The 25,976-nt window shown below is 51.0% G+C and overlaps 11 protein-coding genes across 11 annotated transcripts; 3 read left to right on the top strand and 8 right to left on the bottom strand.

Annotated features, from left to right (window-relative positions):
- Positions 1–26: 26 nt before the first annotated feature.
- Positions 27–355, bottom strand: N7477_002318 (uncharacterized protein; the record flags this gene model as incomplete). Its single annotated transcript, XM_056963981.1, has 2 exons — positions 27–148; positions 220–355. 2 exons carry the CDS (start codon positions 353–355, stop codon positions 27–29), a joined length of 258 nt encoding a protein of 85 aa, XP_056823934.1.
- Positions 356–1,158: 803 nt separating this feature from the next.
- N7477_002317 (karyopherin beta) lies at positions 1,159–4,039 on the bottom strand (the record flags this gene model as incomplete). Its single annotated transcript, XM_056963980.1, has 5 exons — positions 1,159–1,339; positions 1,393–3,589; positions 3,649–3,721; positions 3,838–3,896; positions 4,000–4,039. 5 exons carry the CDS (start codon positions 4,037–4,039, stop codon positions 1,159–1,161), a joined length of 2,550 nt encoding a protein of 849 aa, XP_056823933.1.
- A 1,026-nt stretch (positions 4,040–5,065) lies between these two features.
- Positions 5,066–7,852, bottom strand: N7477_002316 (uncharacterized protein; the record flags this gene model as incomplete). The annotated part of the gene is made up of 5 exons (XM_056963979.1): positions 5,066–5,469; positions 5,521–5,791; positions 5,841–6,584; positions 6,637–7,568; positions 7,615–7,852. 5 exons carry the CDS (start codon positions 7,850–7,852, stop codon positions 5,066–5,068), a joined length of 2,589 nt encoding a protein of 862 aa, XP_056823932.1.
- A 953-nt stretch (positions 7,853–8,805) lies between these two features.
- N7477_002315 (uncharacterized protein) lies at positions 8,806–10,427 on the bottom strand (the record flags this gene model as incomplete). The annotated part of the gene is made up of 3 exons (XM_056963978.1): positions 8,806–10,089; positions 10,139–10,346; positions 10,396–10,427. The coding sequence occupies 3 exons, from the start codon at positions 10,425–10,427 to the stop codon at positions 8,806–8,808; spliced, it is 1,524 nt and encodes a 507-aa protein (XP_056823931.1).
- A 1,275-nt stretch (positions 10,428–11,702) lies between these two features.
- Positions 11,703–12,695, bottom strand: N7477_002314 (uncharacterized protein; the record flags this gene model as incomplete). The annotated part of the gene is made up of 1 exon (XM_056963977.1): positions 11,703–12,695. One exon carries the CDS (start codon positions 12,693–12,695, stop codon positions 11,703–11,705), a length of 993 nt encoding a protein of 330 aa, XP_056823930.1.
- An 896-nt stretch (positions 12,696–13,591) lies between these two features.
- N7477_002313 (Zn(II)2Cys6 transcription factor) lies at positions 13,592–15,485 on the bottom strand (the record flags this gene model as incomplete). Its single annotated transcript, XM_056963976.1, is given in 4 exon segments — positions 13,592–14,503; positions 14,554–14,697; positions 14,750–15,235; positions 15,246–15,485. 4 exon segments carry the CDS (start codon positions 15,483–15,485, stop codon positions 13,592–13,594), a joined length of 1,782 nt encoding a protein of 593 aa, XP_056823929.1.
- A 513-nt stretch (positions 15,486–15,998) lies between these two features.
- On the top strand, positions 15,999–16,802 carry N7477_002312 (uncharacterized protein; the record flags this gene model as incomplete). Its single annotated transcript, XM_056963975.1, has 1 exon — positions 15,999–16,802. The coding sequence occupies one exon, from the start codon at positions 15,999–16,001 to the stop codon at positions 16,800–16,802; it is 804 nt and encodes a 267-aa protein (XP_056823928.1).
- A 1,309-nt stretch (positions 16,803–18,111) lies between these two features.
- On the top strand, positions 18,112–18,903 carry N7477_002311 (uncharacterized protein; the record flags this gene model as incomplete). Its single annotated transcript, XM_056963974.1, has 2 exons — positions 18,112–18,665; positions 18,723–18,903. The coding sequence occupies 2 exons, from the start codon at positions 18,112–18,114 to the stop codon at positions 18,901–18,903; spliced, it is 735 nt and encodes a 244-aa protein (XP_056823927.1).
- Positions 18,904–19,295: 392 nt separating this feature from the next.
- Positions 19,296–20,122, bottom strand: N7477_002310 (uncharacterized protein; the record flags this gene model as incomplete). Its single annotated transcript, XM_056963973.1, has 2 exons — positions 19,296–19,957; positions 20,005–20,122. The coding sequence occupies 2 exons, from the start codon at positions 20,120–20,122 to the stop codon at positions 19,296–19,298; spliced, it is 780 nt and encodes a 259-aa protein (XP_056823926.1).
- Positions 20,123–20,499: 377 nt separating this feature from the next.
- On the top strand, positions 20,500–20,832 carry N7477_002309 (uncharacterized protein; the record flags this gene model as incomplete). Its single annotated transcript, XM_056963972.1, has 1 exon — positions 20,500–20,832. One exon carries the CDS (start codon positions 20,500–20,502, stop codon positions 20,830–20,832), a length of 333 nt encoding a protein of 110 aa, XP_056823925.1.
- Positions 20,833–21,586: 754 nt separating this feature from the next.
- Positions 21,587–23,752, bottom strand: N7477_002308 (tat pathway signal sequence domain-containing protein; the record flags this gene model as incomplete). Its single annotated transcript, XM_056963971.1, has 4 exons — positions 21,587–21,791; positions 21,847–22,295; positions 22,385–23,496; positions 23,554–23,752. The coding sequence occupies 4 exons, from the start codon at positions 23,750–23,752 to the stop codon at positions 21,587–21,589; spliced, it is 1,965 nt and encodes a 654-aa protein (XP_056823924.1).
- Between the last annotated feature and the right edge of the window lie 2,224 nt (positions 23,753–25,976).

Below are 25,976 nucleotides of genomic sequence, written 5' to 3'. Positions count from 1 at the left end.
TTTACAGTGCCGGAGGTCAGCCACAACTAGTCGTCGAGCGCAAAGAGTGCCCCTTCCTTGAAAAAGGAGTTCTTCAGCCCGTTGCCGGATGGGAGATGCGTATCATCCATACATCTGCTGGTCTTGAACCGGCATGAAAGTCCAGATCCTGCAGATGAAGAATGATTGCTCTCCCAGACTAGCTGAGAGGCTGATGGGGGGACAGGGTAGCATACATACCTCGAGGAATGGTCCGTCGGTTGTAGCGGGTTGAAGGATCGAAAAACTCGGCGGTCGGCGAAGTTAGGGTGTTAGCTGACTGTGCGCGGGTAGGGTTTCGGCGCGCATTTACCCTTATAGTCACGTGATCTGCCATTGATAAGGAAAGCAATTTAGGCCTCAGGCACGATAAATCGGCCCTCTGCCGTTACAGTCTCTACTATACAAAATTAGCTTCGTCATACTCGATACATCCCGAGAAGTACCGACAGGATATCGCTGTACATTGGGAGTCCTGTGCAGGTGGGCTTGGGGTGGGCTTATATGTGGATTATACGGCGGAGAAGATGAAGTAAACAGCTTTTTCCATGGCAAGAGGATCTTCTCTGGGAATGGGTTGACATGATATGGGGGGATACATAAAGGAGGGGGGCGGTACATGAGGGAGGTGACAGGATACATGAATCTTGGGCTACATGAGGTGCAATGCTATATGGATGCGAGGGGGGTCTTGGTCTAATTAAAAAGCAACGTAGGAATTTCAGGAGAAGAAAGGATAAAGGGTTGTATCACGAAGAAAACGCAAAGGCCATAAGGGGAAGGGACGGGTTTCGTTCGGGCGTATCATGAGGAAATAGCACGGCGAAGAGCAAGTGCCAAGAGGGGACGAGTTCAAGGGCACGGTGGTAAGCGGGAATTTCGAAGTTCGTGCTGGAATGGGGGGCAGGGTGATGGGGGCATTTGGAGAAGGCTCGCGACGTGCAAAACAGATCCCCACCGACCATCAAAAGTACCAAGTCAATGCAAGGAACCCAGGTCGCCCCGGAGCTTCACTTGTGGGATTGATACATGAACGATTGCCGCCCGGCACCCGCTGCCTCCAACCGAAACATCGCTAGGAGGCAGGACGGGTGCAGCCGGCTTTGTTATCGATGGGATGAAAAGCTTTCAGCACTTAACTTAGGCCATGCCAGTGCTCATGTTGATCTGGCGCTTGACCTGCTCACGAGTCCAGCGAGCAGTCTCAATGGTTCGCGGGCTGTACTGGCGAGTTGTGCGGGTCTCACGAACGAGGGTGGTGACCCAGTCGTTGCGGAAGTAAGCGGCAAGCTCACCGTTGGGGAAAGCGTCGGCAAGATCACTGTCAAAAGTTAGCAATGTGTGTCATTCAAAGATTCATAGGTGAAAGCTTACCCAAGGACACCCATAGCGGAGCGCATCAAGCCCTCACTGCGGTTACCCTCCTGCGAGATGATGTGGAGCAGCTGGAAGATGGACTCGACGAAGGGCTGGATCTGAGCAATATCAGGGCTGCCCTTGTAGGACAGGAGGATACCGCCCCAGGCATCCATGATACCCTCGCGCAGGGAGACAATGTAGTCAACCATGTCGTATGGGAGGTCAGAGCTAGTGGTGACCGAAGAAGCCTGCTGAAGGACCTGGCCGACAACAGTCAGGTAGGTGTTGAAGGCAGTGCCGATCGCCTGGGCGATGTCACCGAAGGTCTCCAGAATAGCAGGCTTAAGCTGGTTGGTGGAAGTGCGCAAAATGCTGAGGAGCAAGTTCATGAAGTCATCGCAATAAGGCTGGACCTTCTCGTTAAGAGCACGGGCAATGTCGCTAACAAGGCCGATGGCCATGGAGCAGAGACCGGGCTCCTCCTGGTTGCCGAGAGCGTTGAACAGGAAGGGCTTGAAGGATTCCATGTACTTGATGAAGTCCTCCTCGAGAGCACTGGCAACAGCACCGACAGTAGCAAAGACAACATCGGGAACACTGGACTTGGGGCCGACAGTCTGCAAGACCTGGAGCAGGACGTGCATGATGCGGTCAGCCTGGGGCTTGATGTCAGTCTCGAAGCGCTGGACAATAGCCAGGATGACACTGATCAAACTAGTCTGCATCTCCTCCAACAGAATCCGATCCTCTGTGCTGACAACCTGCTGCTGCATGGGGATGGTCTGCTCGAGGCGCTGGAGGATAAGATCCGAAAGGGTAGCCACCATGGCGAGGCTGTCGTTGGCCGAGTTCAGAACGAAGGAGTTGAGAACTTCGTAACCGGCGGTGCGGAGCTGGTTATCAGCGTCCTGGCGCTCAGTCACAGCAAGCAGGGACTTCACACTGTCCTCAAAGTGCTTGGAAAGAGGGTTGGTCTGGGACCCAGCATCGCCGGCGAAACGGTCGGCAACGTTCATCAAAGCCCAGCAGCAGGAGCTGGCAATCTTAGGGCTGCTGGCAAGGCCGTTGAAAAGGCAAGAGATAAGGGGTTGCAGGTGCACATTGGGGTCCAAAACCTCGGGGCAGCAGTCACAGACACGACCAAGAGCGTAGGCAGTGGAATCGCGGACGGAGACAGACGAATCCTCCATCATGCCCAAGAGAACAGACAGAGCCTGCTTGATCAGAGGCTCCAAAACGCTAGGCTCGGGGCCCTCCATGATAGCGCCGAAGGCGGCAACGGCGGCATCACGGCGGCGCCAGTCTTCGTTACGAATGTTCTCCTCAACAAAAGTGACCACGGGCTGAATGACATCACCCTGCACACACTGAGCGTACAGCTGCAGAGCCTGGTAGGCAGCACGCGACACGTTGTACTCATTGTCATCAGCATCCTCATCCTGGCGGCACATGGCCTGCAGCAGAACGGGAACAACTTCGCGAGTGGCAACGCGGGCGAAGCCGAAGAATGGACGAGCCTCGACACCCTCCTGCTGGGCCTCGGCGTTGTCATCCTCAATAGCAATCTCTTCCTCGCACACAGTGCACCAGAACTCGATAGCTAGCTTGGCAACATCCTCCTCTTCGCTCTTCATGCCCATGATGCTGAGGCCGAACAGAGCCTTCTCCATGTAGAAGCGCATCTTCTCGTAATAGGCACCCATGATGCGGTTCAAGCAGCCAAAGGCACCGGCCTGCACGCGGACCTCCTCGGCCTGGGTGGCCTCGCAGACCACCTGCATAATGTAGTTGCGCTCGCCCTCGTTGTCCATATTGGAGCGCACGAAATCGACGGCATCGCTAAGAGCAGCAATAGCGGCAAAACGAACCTCCATGTTGGGCTCCTCGCGACGGGCACCCTGGACGACGGCGGTCAAGATAGCGTTGGAGTGAGAAGTCAAGCTAGCACGGAGATCAGGGTCTTGAGACTCGCAAATGAAACCAATAGTCGTCAGGGAGGACTGCTTCAGAGCGTCGGTGCCGCTCGCCACGTTCTGGACGAGAATGTTCATCAGGTCGGGCCACTCATTGCGCGGTAGCTCGATGGAGGCAATCGAAACGATCAATGTAGCGGCGGCATTTCCGGCGCGGGTGTTGGGGAGTGCAGAGTCTTGAGGGCGAGCTCCTTGACCTGCGTCTTGGTGTCCAAGGGGATCTGTGTAGCCCATCGCTGCTGCACCTCGCGCAGCTTGGCCTGCTCTCGGAAGGTGAAAGCGTTCTTCAGGGCAATACCGGCGGCGACACGGATGTGAGGGGGGCTGTCTTCGTTGGCCAGTTCCTGGCCGAGGGTGGTGAGATAGGCGGCCTAAGAAAAAAACACGTTAGCACCACCGTGGGTGAGAGAGGGGCCGCCTCGTACGCAAGTCAGGCATCCTGAGCTTGTACCAAACGAGACGAACGAGATATACGGAGCGAACTTACGAAGTCTACCTCCGCGGCATGGGCGAGCTGCTGCTCAGCATTGGAACGTTCCGCCGCATCTGCGCAAGAAAGAGGGTCAGCGAGGGGCTTTCACACACAGAGTGCTTTCGAGAAAAGCGGCTGGAACAGCTTGGTCCTTGACGGGGAAGAGTTCAGACTTACCTGCTGAGAGAGTGCTCTGCAACACTTGACGAGCATCCATGATGTCTGAGGGAGACGCAACGGATGGAGGATGTGGGGGGAAGAGAAAAGGGAAAAAAGAAACTCGACAAGGAAAGAATCAACTCCTGATCGTCCAGATAAACAACGTAATGACTTTTCAAGAACACGAATCACGGGCCACCGTTAGATCGTGGTGGAAGTAGAGTCCCAGGAGTGGCAGGTGGGAGGGAAAGGACGGGGTGTTTTCGTGGATATGACGAGGCATGCACAGGTCTTTCCGCGAGAATCACGAGGAGAAGGTGCCTTCGATACACGCTCTTAGCGAGAACAGGGGAGTAGCGGAAAGTTGAAGCCAAAAGACTCTGGGTAATGAGAGTCTGAAGATATTTAGACAGGTAGGAGATCAAAGGCAGAATTCGAGCCTTGGGGGGGGATGAAGTCCATTGCGCTGCTGGTCTTGATTGGCGGGGGTGACGGATGGCACGTGAGTCGCCGCCTCAGGCAGAACCGGTTGCTTGTCTTTTTGCTCTAGACGGGTTCACAATGGGATTATAATAGCCCGCGATAGGTGTCAATATTTCGAAAGGTATATGTACTTATTATCATTCTAACTAAGTTGATTCACGACTCGTAGTGGTGGGTTTCACAATCTGTCAACCCCTCTGTGAGGTCTGCTTGTTTTGGTTTTCCTCCTTGAAGAAGCCTCCACTGTTCACCGTGTGGCCCCAGCGACCGATCCCTTAGCCCTGTCCACACACAACTATTTTTGCAGTGGAGTCCACTAAGTTGGTCAGAAGGTGCTAGAGGCTGGACGTGTCATAAAGGATTGTGGCTGGAGGTCAGTGGTAATAGGCAAGGGATGGGGAAATGCACTCCTTAGTAATTTGCAAATATAGCTCGATATTGGGATACCCCTAAGCTTTCATGACCATGCCTAGGGAACCTGCTTACTGCGAATGGAGTGTCAAAGAAAGCCGGGAGAAGGATAAGTATGAAAAATAGTAATGTGGAAGATTTATGACCGCCAAACACCTTTTTTTTCCCATGCACTCATTCGAGACTATGCTCATTCTTCTTCCTCTTCTTCGTCTTCTTCTTCCTCTTCTTCCCCTTCTTCCTCCAACCCTTCATCCACCTCTTCACTTTCCATAGCTGCATCCAGGTCCAAGACGTCATAGCGCATACCATCCCCATATAGCACACACACCGCCCGCCGGCCTTGACGTCCGTTGACATCTACGTGCTCGGGCTTGGATTTGGACCCAGACACTGCAAAAGCGTGCCGAACTATGCCTGTCTCGATCAATGAAGAAACATCCAGCGATTTTGTCGACACTGACGGTTTCGCGTTTGTCGGTTTGGTCTCGCAGTGTGTGTAATCGGGCATCATTGTCAGTGCGCTAGCTTTCTCGGATGTCTGTTGCGCCGAGGCAGGCTGGAAGGGGAAATTCAGCAGGTAGGATGATCCTTCTATACGGAATCAGTCACTATATCTTGGCAATCCTAGAGCAACAGACATACTGTCATCTGTCCACAAGACCATCAGGGTATCATCTTGGACGAATTGTAATTGACGAACTTCTCCTTCTTCCAGGGTGATGGATGCGACGGATGTAGCTCTCGTCGAGCTGACGCCGTTCACCGAATCGAGAACCGTACGGTAGATGTAGACTGCAAGGCAGGTGTCAGTTCCCATTTCAACACAGAAGGGAGATATGTACAAACACGATGGCTTTGAACTGACAGATCGTGCAGCGACGTAAATGGAGCAAGGCCTCTTCTCCTCGGCATTCTGGGAATGATGAGCATAAACTTGATAGGATTTGAATCAAGAGACTTACCTCGTAACACATCTTCAGATCAAGAACATCCCGATCACAATCCGCGTGAAGCGTCAAGGGAGATCGGTGCAGGATACCTCTTCGCTGGGTTAGTGCAATCTCCGCAAACACCTTCTCGAACTGGATGCCCAGTCGCTTCGTTAGGTCATTAAGCTTAGGAGCATCCACCGAAGTGCTATCACCACTTTGTTCCTGAATCTGACGCTGTTGCTGAAGTAACGACTTGAAATTGTCATAGAACGACCGGTCATGGCCATCAGGCAACCACTTATCCGCAGGAGGTTGTGGAACAGGCGGCATTCCCAACATAGGTAGCTGACGGATGTAGTTGCGAAGCACGCTCTTCTGTAGTGCACCGGTGATGTACTTGGTGGTGGGAGGAACATCGAAAATATCCCTCTTCTCGAGGAGTTCTTCCTCAGTCTGGGACAGAGGTTCACTGCCGAGGATCAGGATCTCGTGACGGAGCCACCTGGAGAACGCAGTGAACTGGTCCAATTCCTCGTTCGTGTGAATGAGGATGCGGTGGGCTAGTAATTGTAGACAGTCGAGCGTCTCGACAATTCCGTTGAGCTTTGGGGTGTCCAAACCGAGAACGTCACTAAGTTTGGGGAATTTGGACAATCCGACAAGTCGGCTGATGAGTACTTGGCTGCGCTCTAGCGCTGGAAGGAGATTTTCATGAGTCAATCGTCGAATGTTTTCATAGCCACCTGCGACGGCTTTGTCCCATCGCTTGTGTCCCTGTGTGCAGATGTTTAGCACTGCTTCCCTTCGCGAATCAGAATTAACTTACTCGTTCTCCAACAATGTCGACGAGGAACTCCTTCATCGGCTCAAAAGCATGTCCCGTAGCGACCAGATGATAAATCGCGGTAGTAAAGTCACACTGGCACTTTGTTTCCAGATCCATATTAACACTGCGCAAGAATCGGAAAGGCAACTCCTGGGCGTTCTTCCATTCGAGCTCAATCTGCCGCTGAACCTGTCCGATATATCGAAGCAGATTCTGCAGCTGCGTAGTCTTCGACGCGAGAAGAGACAAATAACGGCCCGACTTGGTGATGAATCGTAGGTCTAGAGTGACAAGGGTCAGAGGGCTTTGCTCTTTGCTCGCGTTGGGCGATGCTAGCAAGGCGTGCGTTGAGCTTAGCGGGTGCGAAGCATGACGAAGGATCTGGCAGGATTCTGCTTGTCCAGTAGTCTCGCCAATAGGAAATGACCCGATCTTGAAACAATCAAAGATGCGTAGATGAACCCTTCCATCTTCGAATCCGACAAACAGGACATCCACGGAGTCGCCGGTATCCTTTGCAGAAGAGTGGAAGATGGCGTCGATTGAAGCCCGCGAGCTAAATAGGTCGTCTTCAGCTCCAGTCGCAGGGAGAGTGCTCAACTTGGGAAGAGAGCTTTCAATGTCTAGCATGGACAATTCTCTAGGTAAGTCGGCCTTGAGTAGGGCGACTGCTTTTGATGAATGGGCACTGGGTGCTAAGAGATCCTCGATAGACACCTGGCCCGCTGACTCGTGTAGATGTCTCTGCGCAGCATTGCTATCTGTGAAGTTGACACCCCAACCCAGGCAGGTTACCTTGGGTGACTTCTGCCCAGAAGTAGAGCCGTCGTCTTTCGGCCCCTCACACGCCGCGTAATGGTGAACAGTCTTGCCACTGTACGCGCTGATAACACGTATTGAGCCATCACCGCATGCGACAGCCAAGAAACGGCCTGGTGAATTGTTAATTTCATACAGTTTTGTCGCGAGAAAACATACCATTGCCCTTCCACGCGAGAGCTCTGATCTCGCCATCCCCTTCGTCCTCGCCCAGGTAGGGATCACCGCCAAAGGAGCCCCCGAACACATGCTGTCCATTGAGACGAAAGACGCGCAGCTCATCATCCTCTGTCGCGAGAGCGATCAGGTCCATCGAGGGACAGTAGGCGAGGGCACTGGGTTTACATTTTTTCGGCAGCGTCTTCTCTCCGACCGGGGTGAGCTGGGGTGCCTCCATTTTAATTGTGGCGGATGAGCTGGATCAGCCCATCCTTCTCTGCAACGAAATGGGAGGGCCACGGCTTGTTGTCTTGAAGTGTTGATGGGTGGAGTTTCTTGGCGCGTGGTTCGGCGCGGGCGCGCCATGGCCTGTTTTTGTGTTCTCTTTCTGCCGTTTTGATCATACATGCAATTGTTTGACTGGCATCCCTTGATGGTTGTGTTGGCGTTGACTGCATTCCTTCTCTCTGATGTTCGACCCAAATTCTAGAATTCTGCATACTGCATTTTCTTGCTCTATGAGCAGCCAGAAAGGTTATACTCCTAATCGGGCTCAACTAACTCAATTAGTCCAACTACAGCCTGACCAAGAGTAATTTGCAAATGAGCTCGCAAACTCCATCCTACAAGCCCTTCTATATCTCTTCTGAGACATTTTCATTCACGCCTTCTTTGGCCTCCTTTATGATCTTCTCTTCGAAAACGATTTCTAAATGTTACAAGATACGACCGAATGAAGAAGTCATCGTGGTCTACGCAGGCTTCTTGAAATTTCTCCTCGGTTAACATTTCTCTCTTCTACCTTAAATAGTTGTACATGTGCACGTTTACAGCGTTCTCTTATTCTATATCTTAATTGGTAGCAAAAAGAGAAGAGCGGCCAGCGCTCATCTAGCTATATAAGCGAATGTACATGTTAGAATGGTTCTCCGTCCATCTCAGCCTGGATCATATTCTTCAGGTAACTGAGTTCATCCAACATCTCCTGCATGGTCGGATTACCACAAAGCGATGCGTTACTATGCTGCGAGCGCACGTCCCTGGTCTGTTGGTCCATCTCATAATGCTCGCGCTTTGATCCGTGTATCTCCGGAAGAATGATGGGAGATCCGTCTGGGCTACGCGATAAAGAGAGTGCCTGCATGGACTCTATGGCGCTGAAAAGGGCAGCGTGGCGTTTAGGGTTGCTTTCTACTTCTTCCATTTCCATAGGGTTGATTCCGAGGCCCGAACCATGAGACGAGGAATGGAGACAGTAAGTTGGGGGAGAGAATTCAGGTTCCACCCTGGGACATCGTCAGACGCAGAATTTGGGGATGACGGCTTGGAATGCACGGTCAGGTGCGGTGTGTTTGGGTCGGTGTTGAAAGCGGTGTCGTGTTGCGCCAGGTCTGGTGTCGTCCACTGCTCCGACGATGGGGACTCGTTCTGTCCATTGAAGGTCGATGCAGATATCATCGACTCGGGTGAGGTATTTTCGCCTTCGGTCTCGGTGTCGGTGCTCCATTCTGAGAAACGACTTTGCTCAGGGAGGTGTGAATGAGTCGACTCGTCCGCCACTGTCGTAATGCTTGAGAAGTGGCTGCGCAGGACCTGGCTTTCCATTTCTTTGTCTCTTTCGTCAATCGCACGAACAGCCTCATCCATAACAGAGGATGGTGTATTGGGAAGCGAAGGAAGACGCTTTTCCTGAGGGTCTGGGCCTGTTGGGGTCGGCGTATCGTTAGAGCCTGGTTCGCCGGATGTACCGTCCCTGATATCCCGTGTTTCAATGGGTCCCTTGGAAGCACTGTTCTGGCGACGATGCGGTCGGGTATCCACTGTAAGAAGATCTTTGGCATGTCCTGGGCTAGCAGAACTTTTCATCGCCCGGCGACTTTGAATAGTCGAGGGTTCATGGATCTCTGCAATATTTGCGGGCGACACCAGACCGGCTTTGACCATCATGCCAGGAATTTCGTCTTCGAAGAAACGCTCTTTGCTTGGAGTTCTGGCGTGAGTCTTCGATCTTGACAAGGCCTGTTTATGACCCTCCATCTCCACTGGGTTGGGAGACCGGTTAGGAGATCGGAACGCATGACGAATCTCAGAGAATGCTGGGGAGACAGAGCGTGCGTTCTTCGTATGCTTTCCGTACTTGGCACTCGTGGGCTGCGAAGCGCTACGATGAATCAAGCTGCCACCGGGAGACACAGCATTGGGATCCATAAAGGGTTGGGGATTCGCCGCGGAGGTCTGCAGACGTGTGGGTGAAGGTTTCGGTGGCTTCCGCGGATTCATGAATTTGTCCTCAGGTTTCATAGTTCGATAACCGGATTTTTGCGAGCTGTTACTGCTCGACCTTCCATGAGAACGACTGTCGGGCATCATGATTGGCACATTGAGTATATTGAGTGGTTGTCCCGGGAGCAGGGGACATTGAGTTGTGACCGGCTCTGCTTCATTGAAGTGTTCCACGTCGTCATCCAACAAGTACTGCCTTTTGTCAGTGCTGCCACCCTTAGCCATTGTTCGGGGTACTCACGTAGTACCAGTAGGTCGCACCCATCTTCAAGCCTCCCGTGCGGCAGTGGGGGGTGTCGCCGGGTCCATCACACATAATATCCGTGAAGGTGTGACATCCTTTCCAATGTCCAGGCCCAATCCGCTTGTCCCTTTCCATCGCATAAGGCTTCGAGAAATTGTCCCATGATCCAAGCAGCTTGATCGAGCGGATCTCGGGCTTGGTAATCCTAAACGAGATCAGCCTGCGGAATTTACATTCCAAGGGGAGGCACTCACAGCAGGAAAGTCATGAGGGTGGTCGATGTCATTGCAAAGCAAAGATGAAAAAACAAGCAAGTATCAAGCGGCCAACAATGTAAAGATGTATAATATGCAAACGGCGCAATGCAGAGTAAGGCCAAAAGAAAAGGAACGAAAAGAACGATGCCAAAGATCACAGATCCAACGCAAGTGAACACCCCCAGTATTATACAGCTCCAAATGCAATGAGAGAAAAGAAAGGTCAAACGGTAAGGGAAGGAAATCGACGATCCGGACCAAATATAATGTCAACAACAAACCCTGCGGCCCAGATGTTTCTATTATTACCAGGGCCGTTTCACGCAGGAAAGAAAGTTGTGGCGTCACAGTTTCAGAGTCAGGCAGGGCCGAAGATAGATTCGCCAATTGCCATGGCCTGACTGCAGGCTTTCGCGGGTGCTTCAGGAACCGCGCAATTTCCAGACACGCCAATAGAAACGGGCGAACTCGTAGCGCCGACACACGGATGTTCCTGCGTCAGAATCCCGGCGCCTCAGGGCCAGGATCGTGCAGGGGTTCTTGGGGTATGTGTTGGCAAGGTTGACTCGGAGATCAATTTTCATTCGGAGGTCGAGGAAGCACAACTGGGATTTTTGGTGACGAGATCGGCGCTGCGGGGATTATTGTGCTGTAATGCCGATCGCGGGACATGAGCGAGGTTCCAAGTTTGGTGGAGCTGAAGATCGTTAGGGACGGGTATAGCGTGTGGCGTATAGCAATATTGCGCTCGATCGGAACCTCAAGGCAGATGCAAATTGAAAAAGGGGCAGAGTATCATCGTCGAATGGTGGCGTGCTCTCCGCTCGTACCGTGGTTCGCAGATCTCCACGGCCGCGCGCTGCAAGGTACATATTGCCCGAGTGGACTATAGTTGGCAATGTAGTAAAGCCATGTAACACATCACCTGTGATGACATGGTGATCAACGCCATCGAGCAAGGATATTTCACCGATGATCCTGGTCAAAACACAGAATGGACGTACGATTGGTGTTTCCTAGGCGTGTTGGGCCAAGGATCTCCACTTCGGCGGTTCCTGAAGTGGCGCTTCAATGCGGATGAACTGCAGATGATACGTCGCTTCGCTTCAGGTCTGGAGATCCTAGTCTACTACAAATATGTGGCAAGCCATATCTACGCGATATATTTACTCATTCACGGTACATAGATCAACAGAGGTACGAAGATATTCAAAAATTGCATTCAACTCGTTCTTCGTGGCTCGAGCACTCGAGCACTCGAAGAAGGAACATAAAAACAAACAACACCAACATTAATGAATCGATCAGACCTGTCTGCGATCCAACTTCTTATTTACAGCTCCCAAAACACACTTCAAAATCCCATTCGCATCCAGCGTCTGCCCTTGTTGTCCGCGCCAAGGGACCGTATCCACGATGTCCCTCAGGTTCCCCGCCTTACAGGACTTCCCCAAATCATCATCCAGCTCCTGCAGGTACCTCCGCACACTCACATCATCCCCGATTTGGAAAAACTGAATCCCAACCTGCCACGGTAACGCATTTAATCGCGGATTGTCCAGCGTCTTAGCAACCTGCACAATCACACTCTCCGCATCGTCCGTGAACTCGCCATCTGTAATTGTGATAATGTTGATCGGCTTCACAAAGACCGCATTCCCGTTCTGCATTTGCTCCACGCGCCGTAGATATGGCGCTAAAATCTCGAGGAGGCGACGGCCGACGGGCGTTGAACCGCGCGGGCGCACGCTATGGAAGATTTCTTGCACATCTGCTGCTGTGGTGATGTTGCGGTAGGAACCTGCTTCGCCACTGGTGCGGTGGTTCAGAAAGTGGATGTCAATCCCGTCACTGTCGTACTGGGTGCATATTGGGGCGATGGCCGCGATGGCTTCTTCGGCTTCGCGCCAGCGAGGCCCGCTCATGCTGGAACTATCATCGACGAGGAAGATGGTATCGAAGTCTTTGAGAAATGAGTATCGCGAGTCTGAGTCAGAGTCAGAGTCTGTGGACATCTTGACCTGGGTGTGAGGGGATTTGTAGTCTTGGTCGTCGTAGGCTGGTGGGTCCCATACATTGGTGGGTTTCTTCGATCCTCGGCATATTGAGAATAATGTGCTATTGCGCTTAGGCTTGGATCTGGGCTTGTACAGGGACGGGTCCTGTGTGGATTTGCTGTTCCCCATGTTGGAATCTGGGGTGATTGCATCGGCGCATTCGCGACGGCGTTGACCTAGTCGACTTGCTGGGAAGGAAAACCACAATGAAGGAGGGGGTTGGCGTTGAAAGAGAGCCATTCTATGTGAATGATGCAACTGCTATGCTTTGAATGTAGTAGACTTCAATTGGACCAAGATCTGTACACTATGATGACCCAGGCTTGGGAACAGGAAATCATCATCTCTTATATTTTGGGTCTTTGACTTCATTGTCACCATCTCATTGATACGCAAAGGTTTGACTGTGGGCCTAAGCATAGGGCGGTGATCAAGGCTGAACTCAAGGCATTCTGACTACGCGGCTGGCCGCAGCTCAAGTGAGGCTAGGTCTGACATACCCCTCATGCGAAACTCAATAAAGAGCATAAGAGGGCCCAAAGGATTTCAAAGAATGACTAGTTCCGGGTCTCTAGGGAGACGGAGCCCTCGCAAGGCTGAAACTTGTGTTTGTTAGTAGGGCCGTGCTCACATCCACAGTTCGTGAACGCTCGGGCTATGCGAATTCTCCTTGGCTCATCAAGCGCGTACCACCCGTTGGATTAATCAAATAACCATCTGGGCAGAGGATGGGGCACTGAAGAGGCTCTTTTACGCTCTCTTCGACTCAGAATGGTTGTACCGCAGGGCTGAGTCTACAGTGCCCCACCTCGTGAATGAAAGTAACGGCGCAGCACTGACCACCCTCGAAAATTTGAAAGGGTAACTTGTACATTGAAAGAGCGTTGCCCCATACATGGACAATTCATGTTTCTCGGGAAGTGTCGGATGAGATGATTCTATAGACCCGATGAGGAGGAAATAATCCGCTAGTTTGAATTTCATTATCGTCAAATCGTTCCAACGCCCCTAAGTCCAGGGTTGTTCTTCTGGCGACTGCGCCTTCATAGGAGCGGAAAAATTCTACAGGCAATGTAAGGACGCATACAAAGTCTATGAATTTAGACAATGAAGCATTTTTGCAAAGGCGAGGCGTTTCAGGGCTCTCCTTCTTCCGAAGCAGGAATGTTTGAATAGGGAAGATTGATAAGTGAAACGGGCGTCTTCTTGGGCACAGAAGAGGTAAGAAAAGACGAAGACTCTTCGGTCAAGGCACTTTCGTCTTCTTCGAGTACCTGATGAAGAATGCCCGGGTCGGAAGCAACAATATCCATGAGTGCAAGAGCCTGGTCTAGTCCCATAGTATTTCCAATCATCCTCAAGCAAGATACCACCCACTGACGTAGGCTATGGCTCGGATTCTCAACCACACCGGCTAGAAATAGGGGCCACAAGAGCATAAGCCCTCCAATGTAGCTCTCCGGGGGTGGACAATTCGGCGAGGCGCTTTTCAAATGTGCGCCCAGATGGAAAGGCACACTGCGGCAAATGTCAAGTGCTAGGCGCCGAATGGTCGATCGGAGAGTTTTGCAGTGAGTCTTGAATTCATCTGACAGGGACCTCAGGGAAGATGAGTCTGAAATCTGCCTGATGTGGGACAGGATGATCTCGCTGACAATGATTCGTGCGCAACGGTATTGGTTCCAGGTGCTGCAGATCCAGAGGGTTGGATAGACATGATATTGATCGTCGTAGAGGGATATCCCACGGCATCGTTCTTGAAACAGGAAGTCAAACGGTGATTTCGTGAGGGTTTCGTAGTTGAAGTCAGGCGGCAGAGCCGCGAGCCAGGCGATAAGGTCAGCTTCTATGGCTGAAGCGGCGGCGATAATCTCGCCCGCGTTGTTGAAAGTCTTTTCAAGGATCTCTGCACGGAGGTTCGATAATCTACCAATAACCATGACCAATCGGTTGCTGTGGGCTTCGCTGGGTCGGAGGAACATGGCAAACTTCGAACACTCCAACAATGACTCGGGTACTCGAGAATCTCTTTGCATGCAGCTTATGATCTGGTTCCTGTAAATTTCGTGAAAAATGAAGAATAGATTTTAATACTCACAATTTGATACCGCAAATGCAAGAAAAGACGAAGGCCTGCTTCAGTCTTAAGCTGATCGGTACCCCGCAAATCCAGGAGAGCAGTTGCTCCATTTATGTGATTAGTCCACATATCAATATCCTGCGGGGCTCTCGATGTGACAACCTGTGGCAAGTGGCGTCAGTCCCGTTTCGAGTAGTTCGTCCAATCGTCTTACTTCATATATCGCGAGGAGCACGACAGTCCCCAGTGCTTGATTAGTCTTGGCCTCCTCGACATCGGCGAGAGCGGTGTTTAGCCAATTGAGCGCTGATACATATTCCTTCCGCGCCATTACTTTGAGCGAATTTGTTTTCCTAACACGGGATAACATTGCCGAGGAAACGGCTATAATACTAGCCTGCATGGCCCGTTGACTGACTGTACCTCCGGGATGCAACAAGAACTTTGTAACAAAATCACTCATCCAGAAAGTACCCGGGATAGCATTAGACCGCAGAAAGTAGCAAACGGCCTCCATTTGCGAGGCTTCATCGGTCGGCTGAATTTCGAGAGGCATTTGCCATGGATCAGGCATGTACATGTCAAATTGTGGATCCGAGTTGAAGTCGAATAAGTTATCCAGGCTATCTGAGCCCGGATCCACCGAAACCGTAAGCTCGGACGCAGTACTCCCGTCTGGGGAAGCAATGCGAGGCGCTCGCTCTGGTGACCGATTCTGTCTCAGGATTGGATGGTGCTGAAGAGGTGGAAGAGCTAGAGGAGCCCGCCTTGGCTTTCTGCGCCACTGATTTGCTCTCATCTCGAAACATCAAGGACAGTTGGTCCCGATAACCGGGGCAGTCCCGCTTAGCCCGTACGCATTGTGAGCAGGCCGGGCGGGCCTGGTCGCACCGAATCTTCCTTGTCCTGCACTGGCCGCAGCCTTTGCTCGGCTTACCGCAATAAACCATGATGTAAGTTGATGAGCATCAACTAGTCACTCTAAGAGGGGCAAGGTGATAATAAGCCTCCTAGACCGTCAGCACCAGCTGAGCACCGCCCTCGCTGAATCAACCAAAAGAGGAATAGCGTAACCAAGCTGAACGGCGAAGTGGATGCACTATACCCAATTTGGTGACCATTGCGAAAAAGCTTAGCTAGCTTCGACGATTTTTTTCCCCTGTCGCTAATATTCTATAGGCTTTTTTTCATAGATGCCAGGAAATCTTAATCAAGCCACATTTCTAGAAGGCTGCCAATTTCCCAATAAGGCATATGTTGAGAGCTCTATCGACTGCGCCTCCAAAAGCTCTGATGAAACAGGCATGCAAGAAGTTGTGTAGATCTATATAACCTGGAATCCCTCAGGATCATAAAGTCCATCAACTCAATACATTTCTTTCCATCATAAGAATCCCACCTCAGCATTGAACCTAATCACTCTTGGGTCTATACAACCAGTTACAGCCTCCGCACCACCCACAATGACCATCTCCTACACCAACGGCATCTCCATCCTCCAACTGATAGTTTACTTCCCTTCTATCTTCCTATCCGCATTTCTCGTCTACCGCCATGGTCTGCGTACAAACAGCGGCTTCATTTTCCTCACAACATTTGCTCTAGCCCGCATCGTCGGCGCCTGCTGCGAGCTGGCAACAATCAACAACCCATCTACAGGCCTCTTCACCGCAGCCGCAATCTGTAGTTCAATTGGATTGTCGCCATTGATGCTCGCGTGTAGCGGTCTCCTTTCTCGAGCCAATCTTTCCATTGAATACACAACAAGCCGTCCTGCTTTACCAGATCTGATCTTCCGCGCTTTCAGGCTGCTCACTATCGTCGCGATGGCAGTCGCTATCGCCGGTATCACGTCTAATATGACCGCCGAGGGTCTCCAGCACCCCGATATCAAGACTAAAATTGGGATGATTCTTTACCTTGTCTGTTGGGCGATTATGGTCCTCATGCTTCTGGTCATTGCACTTAAGCGAGGCTCTCTGGAGCGTGGCGAGGGCCGGACTTTGTTGGCCGTTGCTATCTCTTCGCCATTCATTCTCGTCCGCATCATCTATGCGCTCCTCATCTGGTTCTTGCATGACTCGACTTTCAGCCTTCTCAACGGCAGTGAAACTGTGACTCTGGTGATGTCGGTCCTCGAGGAGTTTGTTGTTGTCATTGTTTGCCTTGGTGTTGGCATGACTCTGCGTGTTCGTGGCAAGCAGGTCAATCAGAACGATGAGGCCGCCATGCCTGCTTATCCTCAGCAGTGGACTTCTAAGCCCTAGATGGGCTTAGTTTGTACGAATCAAAACCTCAATGTTTCCACATGGCTGGGATATAAGGGTGTTTTCTCTTACCTTTGTGTTGTGGATCTGATTTTGTAGATTTGTTGCATAGCCTGGAGTACGCAATCAACTACTTTTACTTCGATTTGTACGTTCCGTAATGGGTGCTCGTATCTGTAACAGAAGAAATTTTTGTGCTTTGCAGCCACTACGAGAATTTGGTGTAAGCGGCTATCAGCAGACTGCTCACTCTCCAAGGCCTATTTATCAGGGCAAATGTTTGAACAAGGAAGCAATTCTTATGTAGAAAAAGCTTGGGGAGATATTTCGAACGACGTGAAGAGAGGACTAAGAATATCCGTGCATATCAACCAGATAGTGTCTACCAACTCTTGGCGGTCCCCTTCTGTTCTAGCGCTCCCCGTCTCGCCGCTTTTGCCCGCACCGTCGAATGAAGCACATCCCTAACTGTATTTATTAGAACTTATATTAAACATTAAGTATAAGACCTAATATAGAGATATAAATTTATTATTACTATAAAGAACCGCCGCTTGAATTTCGAAGAAGCTGTGGATTTTGCAGTGGCATTCATTGTGCTCCGATCGATCCTCAAAACCCCTCGGTATGGCGGGTATGTTCGCCATATAGAGCTGAACCGATCCACATTGCTAGCTCATGGATTTATGCAGTCATACCTAGTCAAACCGCGGTAACGATCTCTCCGACCAAGGGACCTGGTCCGCCTAACTATGGCAATCAGGCAGGCCGGCTTTGATTGCTCGGAAGAACAGGAAAAGATGTTCAATATCTTACTGCAGGATCCGGCTAGCATGGAGTAAGCTTGTCTTTCCCCCCTCCTTTCTATTTTCAATGGATCCGCTGGCACATTTGCAAAGCAGACCTCGATTCTGACTTTGATTAGCCATAATGACCCACGAGCTCCGTTCCTCGCCCAGGCGTTGGCAGCATTCTTGGTTAGCGTATCGCCCTTATTAGAATCCTTGAATTTCTGCCCCGTCGGCCAGGAACCATCGAAACTCTCAAGAATGACCGCCCAAACCAGTGGAACTACACTGCGGAAAAGTGACTATTTCTTTAAGCATTCTTTAAGCATTTCTTAGACCGGGTGAACAGTAGTCGGCCGGAGACCATGCCATTCCTGCATCATCTTCGTCGGGTCCGATTTCTCGTCGATCCTGATACAAGAATTCATCGCTAGTACTATTATCAACCCTATGATCTGTACGGTAGCCTCAATCTGGTACGCCGGCTCCCCACGGTAACAGCCATTCGATTCGACGCGATTATGAGCACGCAGACGCCGAGTATTGAGCCTCCACCCCGATCCGCAAATTATATCCGCATCACCATTCGGAATTCCAATTCAAATTACCACCATTTGGTGCGGGTCATTGAGTCGGCCAAATGGCTGGAAGAGTTTACGTATGCGGTCGGTGGCCGAGGCTCGATAGACCCGGATCACGTCTTTCGGGCGCTCCTCTTACATGCTGATTCATTGGTACACCTGGATTTGGATGTCGGGGCCGAAACTTCTTTAGCGGAGACCTTCGATCCTATTCTTGGTCAACAATTCTTTAGCAATAGCGATGATCGATCGCTGAGATCCAAGCCTGCGTATCAGCAGGAGTGGGCAGATGAACTCCTAGAGCTCCAGATGGAGGAGGATGGTCAATTATCGCCTTGCTCTCTTCGTGGGCTTATGAAACTGAAGAATCTTAGTCTTGGAATTCATACCCTTTATTACCTATCGCGAGGAATCGGTACCGATCAGGTCGACGATGCAGCATTTGCTATTGTGGATCATCTCCCACCGAACTTGGAAGCGCTTTGTATCTATGGGTATGAGAAGTGAATGAAAGCCCAGGCTCAAGGTCTTCCGGGCGATGTTTTTGATAGGCAACTGGAGAAACTTCTCGCTGAGAAAGATGCCAAATTGCCCCAATTGTTATGTATCGAGGGGATTGATGAAATCATCGAAAACACGACCACTGTCAAGCAACCAGCGATTAACGATGAGGATCTGTTTGAGAGAGAGAGACAGATGATGAATGGACTGATCATGACCATGATTAGGTAGTATGACTTGGTCTTTCCTTCGATGAACAGCTACTCAACTGCATTCTGATCAGCTTATCGAGGTGAGTTTAGTCTTGCTTCAAAAAGATGTTCTCTAGGACAAGGCGGGCATAGCGTTGTGAATCGGCTGTTGTCGGGGTCCTGTGCAAAGTTTCCCGCTGAGCCACTACCACGCATGTTCTGTAATCATCCATGCGGATTTTGAAATATGTATATCTACTGGACCGGGGTGTCTACCTTTCGAGGTTCTGAGGTATCCCAGGAAAAGAGGCTAGTCAATATCGAGAAAGAAAGGAGGCAACGAACTATTGTAGATTCATCTGAATCTCTGACAAGTAAGCGCCTAGCTGAAACGCGATAAGCGTGAAACATCAGATGAGATGAGCGTTGAACTCAAGTCCTTTTCGACTTCGATTTGACCTCTACCTGCTGGCCCCGCTTTCTCTTCCCAATGTAATGACCATCCTGATCTTCTTGTTGTATCAGACCACCAGTTCCATCATCGTGCCATTCACTGATTTCCCATTCGAAAGTAGTGGATTGATCGTCACTGACGCCCATCCCACGCCGAGATTGCATCAGCCGGCCGAGGCGGCTTCCTTCAATCATTTCCTCAAACCAAGGGATTCCGCCGGCTGTACCGTGCCGGAAGCTTCGCTTGAGACCCTGATTGCCAAAAGAGGGCACAATAATGGAGGCTGAAGTGTCCATTGCCGGTGTCAGGGTTGCGTTGGATGGTCCAGCCTCTGATTCTTCCTCATCAGAATCTGCTGGAAGAAGGTCGAGTTCCTCCAGAACACGCTGATCCTCGCTGAACAAACTTCCAATTGCAATATTCATGAATTCGGCTTCCTCTTCCGGTCTCTCCGTCCAGAAAGTCAATGGTGTTCCACAGAAGCCGCAAAAGATGCGCCGAGTGTCAGGTGCATGGTGCGGTGTGAAGATGCGTCGAATAGAGGAATGCGTCTCGTCCGGAAAGTAAGATCGGGTGCTCGACTGATACCAGTCAAGAGGTACGCGAAGCCAGGCTGTGATAGGTGTACCATGAGATCGGCCTAGCGCTGTGTCAGTAGTACTCGATAGAGCTTCGGGATCTACATACGGTTATCTCGGGAAGTATCAAAATATACTTCAGCATGCTCGGTCACATCCTCCGGTATCTGAATACTGTACTCGTTACGACCACATGAGCATGATCCATGTAGCGGCTCGTGGGCCATGTTGTACAGTGGTACCAGTAGCGGACCGGACTGGACTGTCTCGATAGAGAGCTAGGATGTCGGTAGGCACTAGCAGCTGCACCGCAACCTGACGATTGAGATTTCCTTTGTATAGAGGTATCTGCAACTCTCGCACAGGAGGAAGAGGGAAGACGGAAAAAAAAGGACGACAGGGTGGTGTGAGGTGGACCTCTTATGACGTTTGGAGAGTGCCAAGGATCCGCCCGCTCCTGGTTCTCCACATTGGTCTTATCGCTATCGCTTTTCTTCCTCCGCAATCTTCTCTACTCCTCTTACTCTCACTCTGGTATTCAAACAGTCGACTTGGCCTAATTCAGATCCTCTCGCGACGCATCGGATCGCAAGCTTGGCTCAAGATGAATCCTGACGACGACGATCGGTCTTCATCGACCCCGACCGCCGCATCGAAGTCAGTATCCGGTCAAGACAAAGACAAGCCCCGCCTCACCGACCAAGAGAAGAAGAACAACCATATTGCTTCCGAACAGAAGCGCCGCGCAGCCATTCGCGAGGGCTTCGACAGACTTACGGAATTGGTGCCTGGCCTCGAGGGCCAAGGTCGCAGCGAAAGCATCGTGCTGCAAAAGACAGTCGAGTTCATGCATTTGAAACTTCAAGAGCGCCAAAATCTGATTGCCGAGGTCGAGAAAAAGGGCGGCCGGGTAGATGATTCATTGCGGCCTACATAGCCTCCGGTCATCTTTCTGCTGTTTGTCGCCCTCCGCTGTGTCTGCATTACCCTTCCTTCAGTCCTTCTCGGTTCGCATCTACGGTAGTATACCCAGCTGTGCCGAGGTGCGGGGGCGGGCCCCAACACACAAAACCAACTTTGCATCCACCACGAATCCTATTCTCCCGTCTCGGGATCATCGCTGCGCCTTTTGAGCCTACAGGAATAAGTACTAGTCGTGTTCCTGTGCCAGCGAGCTGTCCTGTCTGATTCGTTCTCATTCGAGACTTCGGGTGCTCTGCTTGCGCTGGTTCGCATCCAACACCACAGGCAGGGCTATCGTCGTTAATCAATACTCTTGTATCCCTGCAGGCTGTATTCAATCATTGCATTCATTGTACATTTTCAAAACAATTTGCCGATGGGCGTGGCTACGGGACCACTCAGGGCTTTTACTGCTGATATGAATCTTTCAATCCATAATGTTTTACCTATTGTCACAGAATGTTCCAGGCAACGAGATTATACGTTGAAGTTCAAAGGCCTGTCGGTGCGAACTAATCTACCGAGGACCGCAGCTGGAGCCAGTCACGTGGGATCATGCCGGGTTGATTGGGCCGCCCGCGAGGACAAAAGTACATACTCCTGCACCGAGTACGCAGGGTGATGATGTGCTGTGATAGGCTTTGCGATCGATAGAGTGGCTCGGGTTTGAAGTGATAAATTTCATATGAAAAACAGCTAGAATCATCGAAGAATGCGCCTGTACAGATCTACTCAAGATACTCGTTAGGCATAAATAAAGGCATCGAGTCCTCCCAAATGGTATCTGTGAGCAGCTTCTTATTGGAACCGTCAGAGTCCATTATCATAATTTGACCGTAAGGCTGGAAGGTCTTGTCGAAGAGTTGGCTCTCGTCCTTGAAGCCGTACATGCCGGTGCTCCACATGATACGGCCATCTTGGGACCAGACGGCGCTGGAGGAGGTTAGCAAATAGAATTGACAGTCACGGAAATAGACTGGGGACTTACTGGGCATCGTTGGAGAGACTATCCGTCACCTGGGTCAGATCAGTGCCATCGGGGCGGATGGTATAGATGTCGAAGCGGTCCGCGTACCAGCGGGAACCATAAGATACGGTCCAGTTGTTATTGCAGGTGAATACAATATGTTCGCCATCAGGAGACCAGCCGGGGGTATTATCCCAGCCAAGAGTGAGCTGCGAAGTTTCGCCAGTAGTGAAGTTAAGGATATGCAGGCCCATAGGATCACCACTTTTCATGTTGAACATGCGGTACACGATGGCGGAACCATCAGGAGACCAGGAGGGGTATCCGGCGTTGTTAGTCCAGTCAGTCAGGTTGGTGTGGCCGGTCCCGTTGGCGAACATGCGGTAAATGGCAGCGGAGGACTCGGTACGAGTCAAGAACCAGGCACCGAAGCCGGCAACCAGCTCAGTGCCGTCGGGGTTCCATGAGGGCTGGAAGCCACCAGCTTGTCCTTCTTTGAGCCACAGTACTTCGGTCATATTGTCGATTAGTAAATATCGTAAGAGTCGAGCGCATCGACCACGTCCTTGTACAACGGTGTTGAGTGCACAACAGAGCCATTCGCTCCTCCTTGTACGTTTTGTGTTGTTGCCATGCGGTTGACGATGGTATTATGCATAGGGAAGACATCAGCGTAGCGGTACTGCCATTCGTTGTCATAGCTGAATAGCTCCAGCTCAGCGGGCTGTTGATCCCAATTTGGAATCCAGTACACAAGTTTCTTCCCATCCGGAGACCAAGAGGGGTCACGCAGGTAGGTCAGGTTGAAGGCCTTGTGAGTCGAATCAGGCTTGGTGTAGTGGATACCTTCCAGCTCTCCAGCCTTGATCTGATAGCCAATGTTGGTGGAGTCGCCGATATAGTGCTGTCCAACCTTGAAGGTATCGCTAGAGATGTGTTTGACTCGGTCCTTGCCTGTCGCGAAATCCACGCTCCAGATTTGCGAAGAGACCAGTTCCTGTTGCTCGGCCACACAGTGCGCATAGTAAGTATTCTCAGTCGTCATGTTGTTGTAGATTATGCGACTTCCATCTGGCGACCACTGAGGAGTACCATATGCATAGCCCTGCTCGTGGAGCAGGGTGCGGAAGTGGCGACCATCGGCACGAATCACATAGATACCCAAGTTTTGCGTGTGTTCCCAACCGGTACCCTCGCTGTGTCCAGTCCAGTCAGTGTTGCGGTCAGAGCTGAAGGCGAGCCACTGGCCATCGGGGGACCATGCGGGACGGAAGTGTCCAGTGGGCCAGATATTGCTGCTACGGGTGGAAGCAGTGTCGGTCAGGTTGTGTGCTTTGCCAGTCCTCAGGTCTTTGATCCAGATATTAGTCGTATAATTGCCGAAAGTCGATACATATGCGACCTTGGTACCGTCTGGCGAAAGTGTACCCGCATCTTCGACGCTGTCTGTATCCTCGAGCACCTCGAGTCCAGTGCCGTTAGGGTGCACTCGATATAAGTCAGACTGCCCAGGCGAACGACCCTCGCTAGTGAAGACGATCCAGTCGCCATCCTGAGACCAAGAGGGGTGGTAGTCAAAAGCCCATGTCTGATTGCCCATGAGCTTTGTCGCATTGGGACCGTCCGCGTTGGAGACCCAGCGTTGCGATCCCGAGGGTCCGATACGGTTCACTGAGACTCGTGAGTATATCCGTCCAGTCCTTCATGAGGAAGCCAAGGGTCACTTACTGTAGAGGATACCTTTCTTTCCCTCAATTGGCCCGCGGTGCGACAATGTGGGCTTCTCTTTCGGCCCAGTGACAGCAGAATGGTTTGCGCAAGGGCAGCCTGCAGCACCGGCAGCGGCAGCACGCTCAGCATAGGGGCAGCCAGCTGCAGCAGAGATGACCACAAGGGCTGTAAAGCTAATAGCAGAGGAAAGGCGCATATTTATGTTTCTTTTTCGAATGGTGGCAGAAGAAAAGAAAGGTACCGTTGTAGGTCCGAGGATGGCGACGATCGACTACATTTACTGACAATTTCTTACCCCGAGGGTCCTATTGTTTTCACTCGGTCATAACAGACGGGAAAGCCCCGCCTTCTAGGTTACTAGAGATCCATCAAGATGTCGAGCATTGGACCGGCACGGGCACGACCTCCATTGGACGGGCTATGCTAGCTGTAAACTTGGCTGGCGGGTTCTTCACCAAATGCTGCAATCAGAGCATTCAAATGAGCTGAAATTACCACCCAATGATTGCCATTGAACGACCATTCAGGATATCAAGGGATCAGGGATTATTCCAAAGGCAAAGCCAATGAGACTTCTGACGGGTATCGGTTGGTGGGTTTCCGCAAGGGTCAAACAACAAGTACGTATTGCCAAGCTGTGCTTCGGTGGTCGTCGCCCTATGCAGTAAAAAGGCCCGATGCAGCTAGTGAGATGGACCATGCTAGTATCAATCTCATCTTGATAAGCCAGACTGCCCCACGTCGCATTTCATCAAAAGACCGAAGTAGTGCAGAACCCTGCAGATCCTCGTGCGTCTATAGTGCCAAGACCTTATGTCCGAACAACCGGATTTCACCGCCGCCTTCGCTTAGAGCGAAACTTGTATTGCAGAGTTTGATCGCTATTGAAAGAGTGACGGCCTAGTAAGACAGATTTTATGCTATGGAATGCTCTTTTCGGTCTCTTATTTCATGTGAGGTCATTCTCCCACATGCGTAAGCTACTTTGTCCCACACGTCGGGAAGAGCTCAATTTCCTGTTCTTCAATTACAATGATCGAAATGGGAAGGCCTAGCGTTTAATATCTTGGCCAACCCGCCTAAAAGCCCAAGTATATTACCCATTTGACCAAATATCACCCGGAGAATATATGAAGTAGCAGACACGTTTTCCTCGTCTATCTTCCTGATGAAACCTGGGCAGCCTGATATAGGTCTAGTGGGGAATTTTGCAAGCAATTATGTCCGAGATTTATTCTCTGCCTACATTTTCATTGACAGCCGGTTCTGAAATGTCTTACGGATTATGGCTCGCATATCGTATTGGGCAGGTCGGGAGGCGGAGTCTAGTCTATTCAAGGCTCATCAATATGAACTCCAGTACAGTTGGCCCCGCCGGAGCACGCATGAACGTACTGGGACAGAAAAATACCATGCGAGTATTCAAGCAGCGCCGTTTAGTCCACTAATGTACATTGATCGCCTGCGAGTTTTGAGAGGGAACACCGGCGCAGAAGGCTTGAAAGTCCACCCACGTTCACTGGACTTAATAAGAATTGTCTATCTCGAATCTAGTCTCCGCACTGGATGACCAGTTCCTACCATGAGAGTGCGTACTTAGCCAATTTCATGCTATGATTCGGGACACTTGGCCTCTGTAGCTAATACGCTAAGGTCTGAAACCCTTCGCTTACAATGTCACCTAGGATCGATTTCGCCACATATACTAAGAGTGATACTGGTAGAGACATCCTTATCGCTAGCCTGGGGCTGATTTATATGGCATTCTTGGCACGGAAACTACTACTTTGAGCGTCTCGAATATGCCGAGTGGAGTTACGAGACATACGAGACACCGTCTGTGGTCGTTCCTTAAGGCGTGAAGACGCGGACTGATGACAATCAAGGCCTAGGGCACTTTCTGTGAACATATGGCTCCTCCCTGAATCTTTGGAGAGGAGGGAAAGCCAAGCGTTTCGGCTATCAATCGATTTGTAGCTTTGATTCCATGGGGGGGGGGGGAGAAGAACCATCGGAGAAGGAAATGGGCCGAGAATCAAATTCACCCAAGGTTTTATCCTTCCAAGTCCATTATGTTATTCTTCTAGATACGCAATGTTCCCAGATAAATGATGTCGAGCAAGAGCTGGAGATACAATTGTCAAGGCTCCTTGCCGAGAGGACAGTAGCTACAGCTCTCATGAGATTTCTACCACGGATCTCAGGCAGCCACTTCCAAAGCTGTCGTTCTTATCTACTTAATTCTCCATGGTAATACTTACCTTTCTACGGTTTCATCGCACTGATAATCCCTTTGAATCTAGGTGAAAGCCGTCGGTTCTAACCTCACGGACGGGGCGATGCTTCTCTCAAGTGAATCCGATGGCTTCTTGGAAAGGTCATTGGCCATTCATGATACGTAAGAGACTTAGTGAGATTGC

The sequence above is a fragment of the Penicillium maclennaniae genome, assembly GCF_028827695.1.
Source record: "Penicillium maclennaniae strain IBT 15551 chromosome Unknown utg000003l:1.0-5670915.0:1.0-5674809.0, whole genome shotgun sequence".
NCBI lineage: Eukaryota > Fungi > Ascomycota > Eurotiomycetes > Eurotiales > Aspergillaceae > Penicillium > Penicillium maclennaniae.
This window is presented reverse-complemented; position numbering and strand designations above follow the sequence as displayed.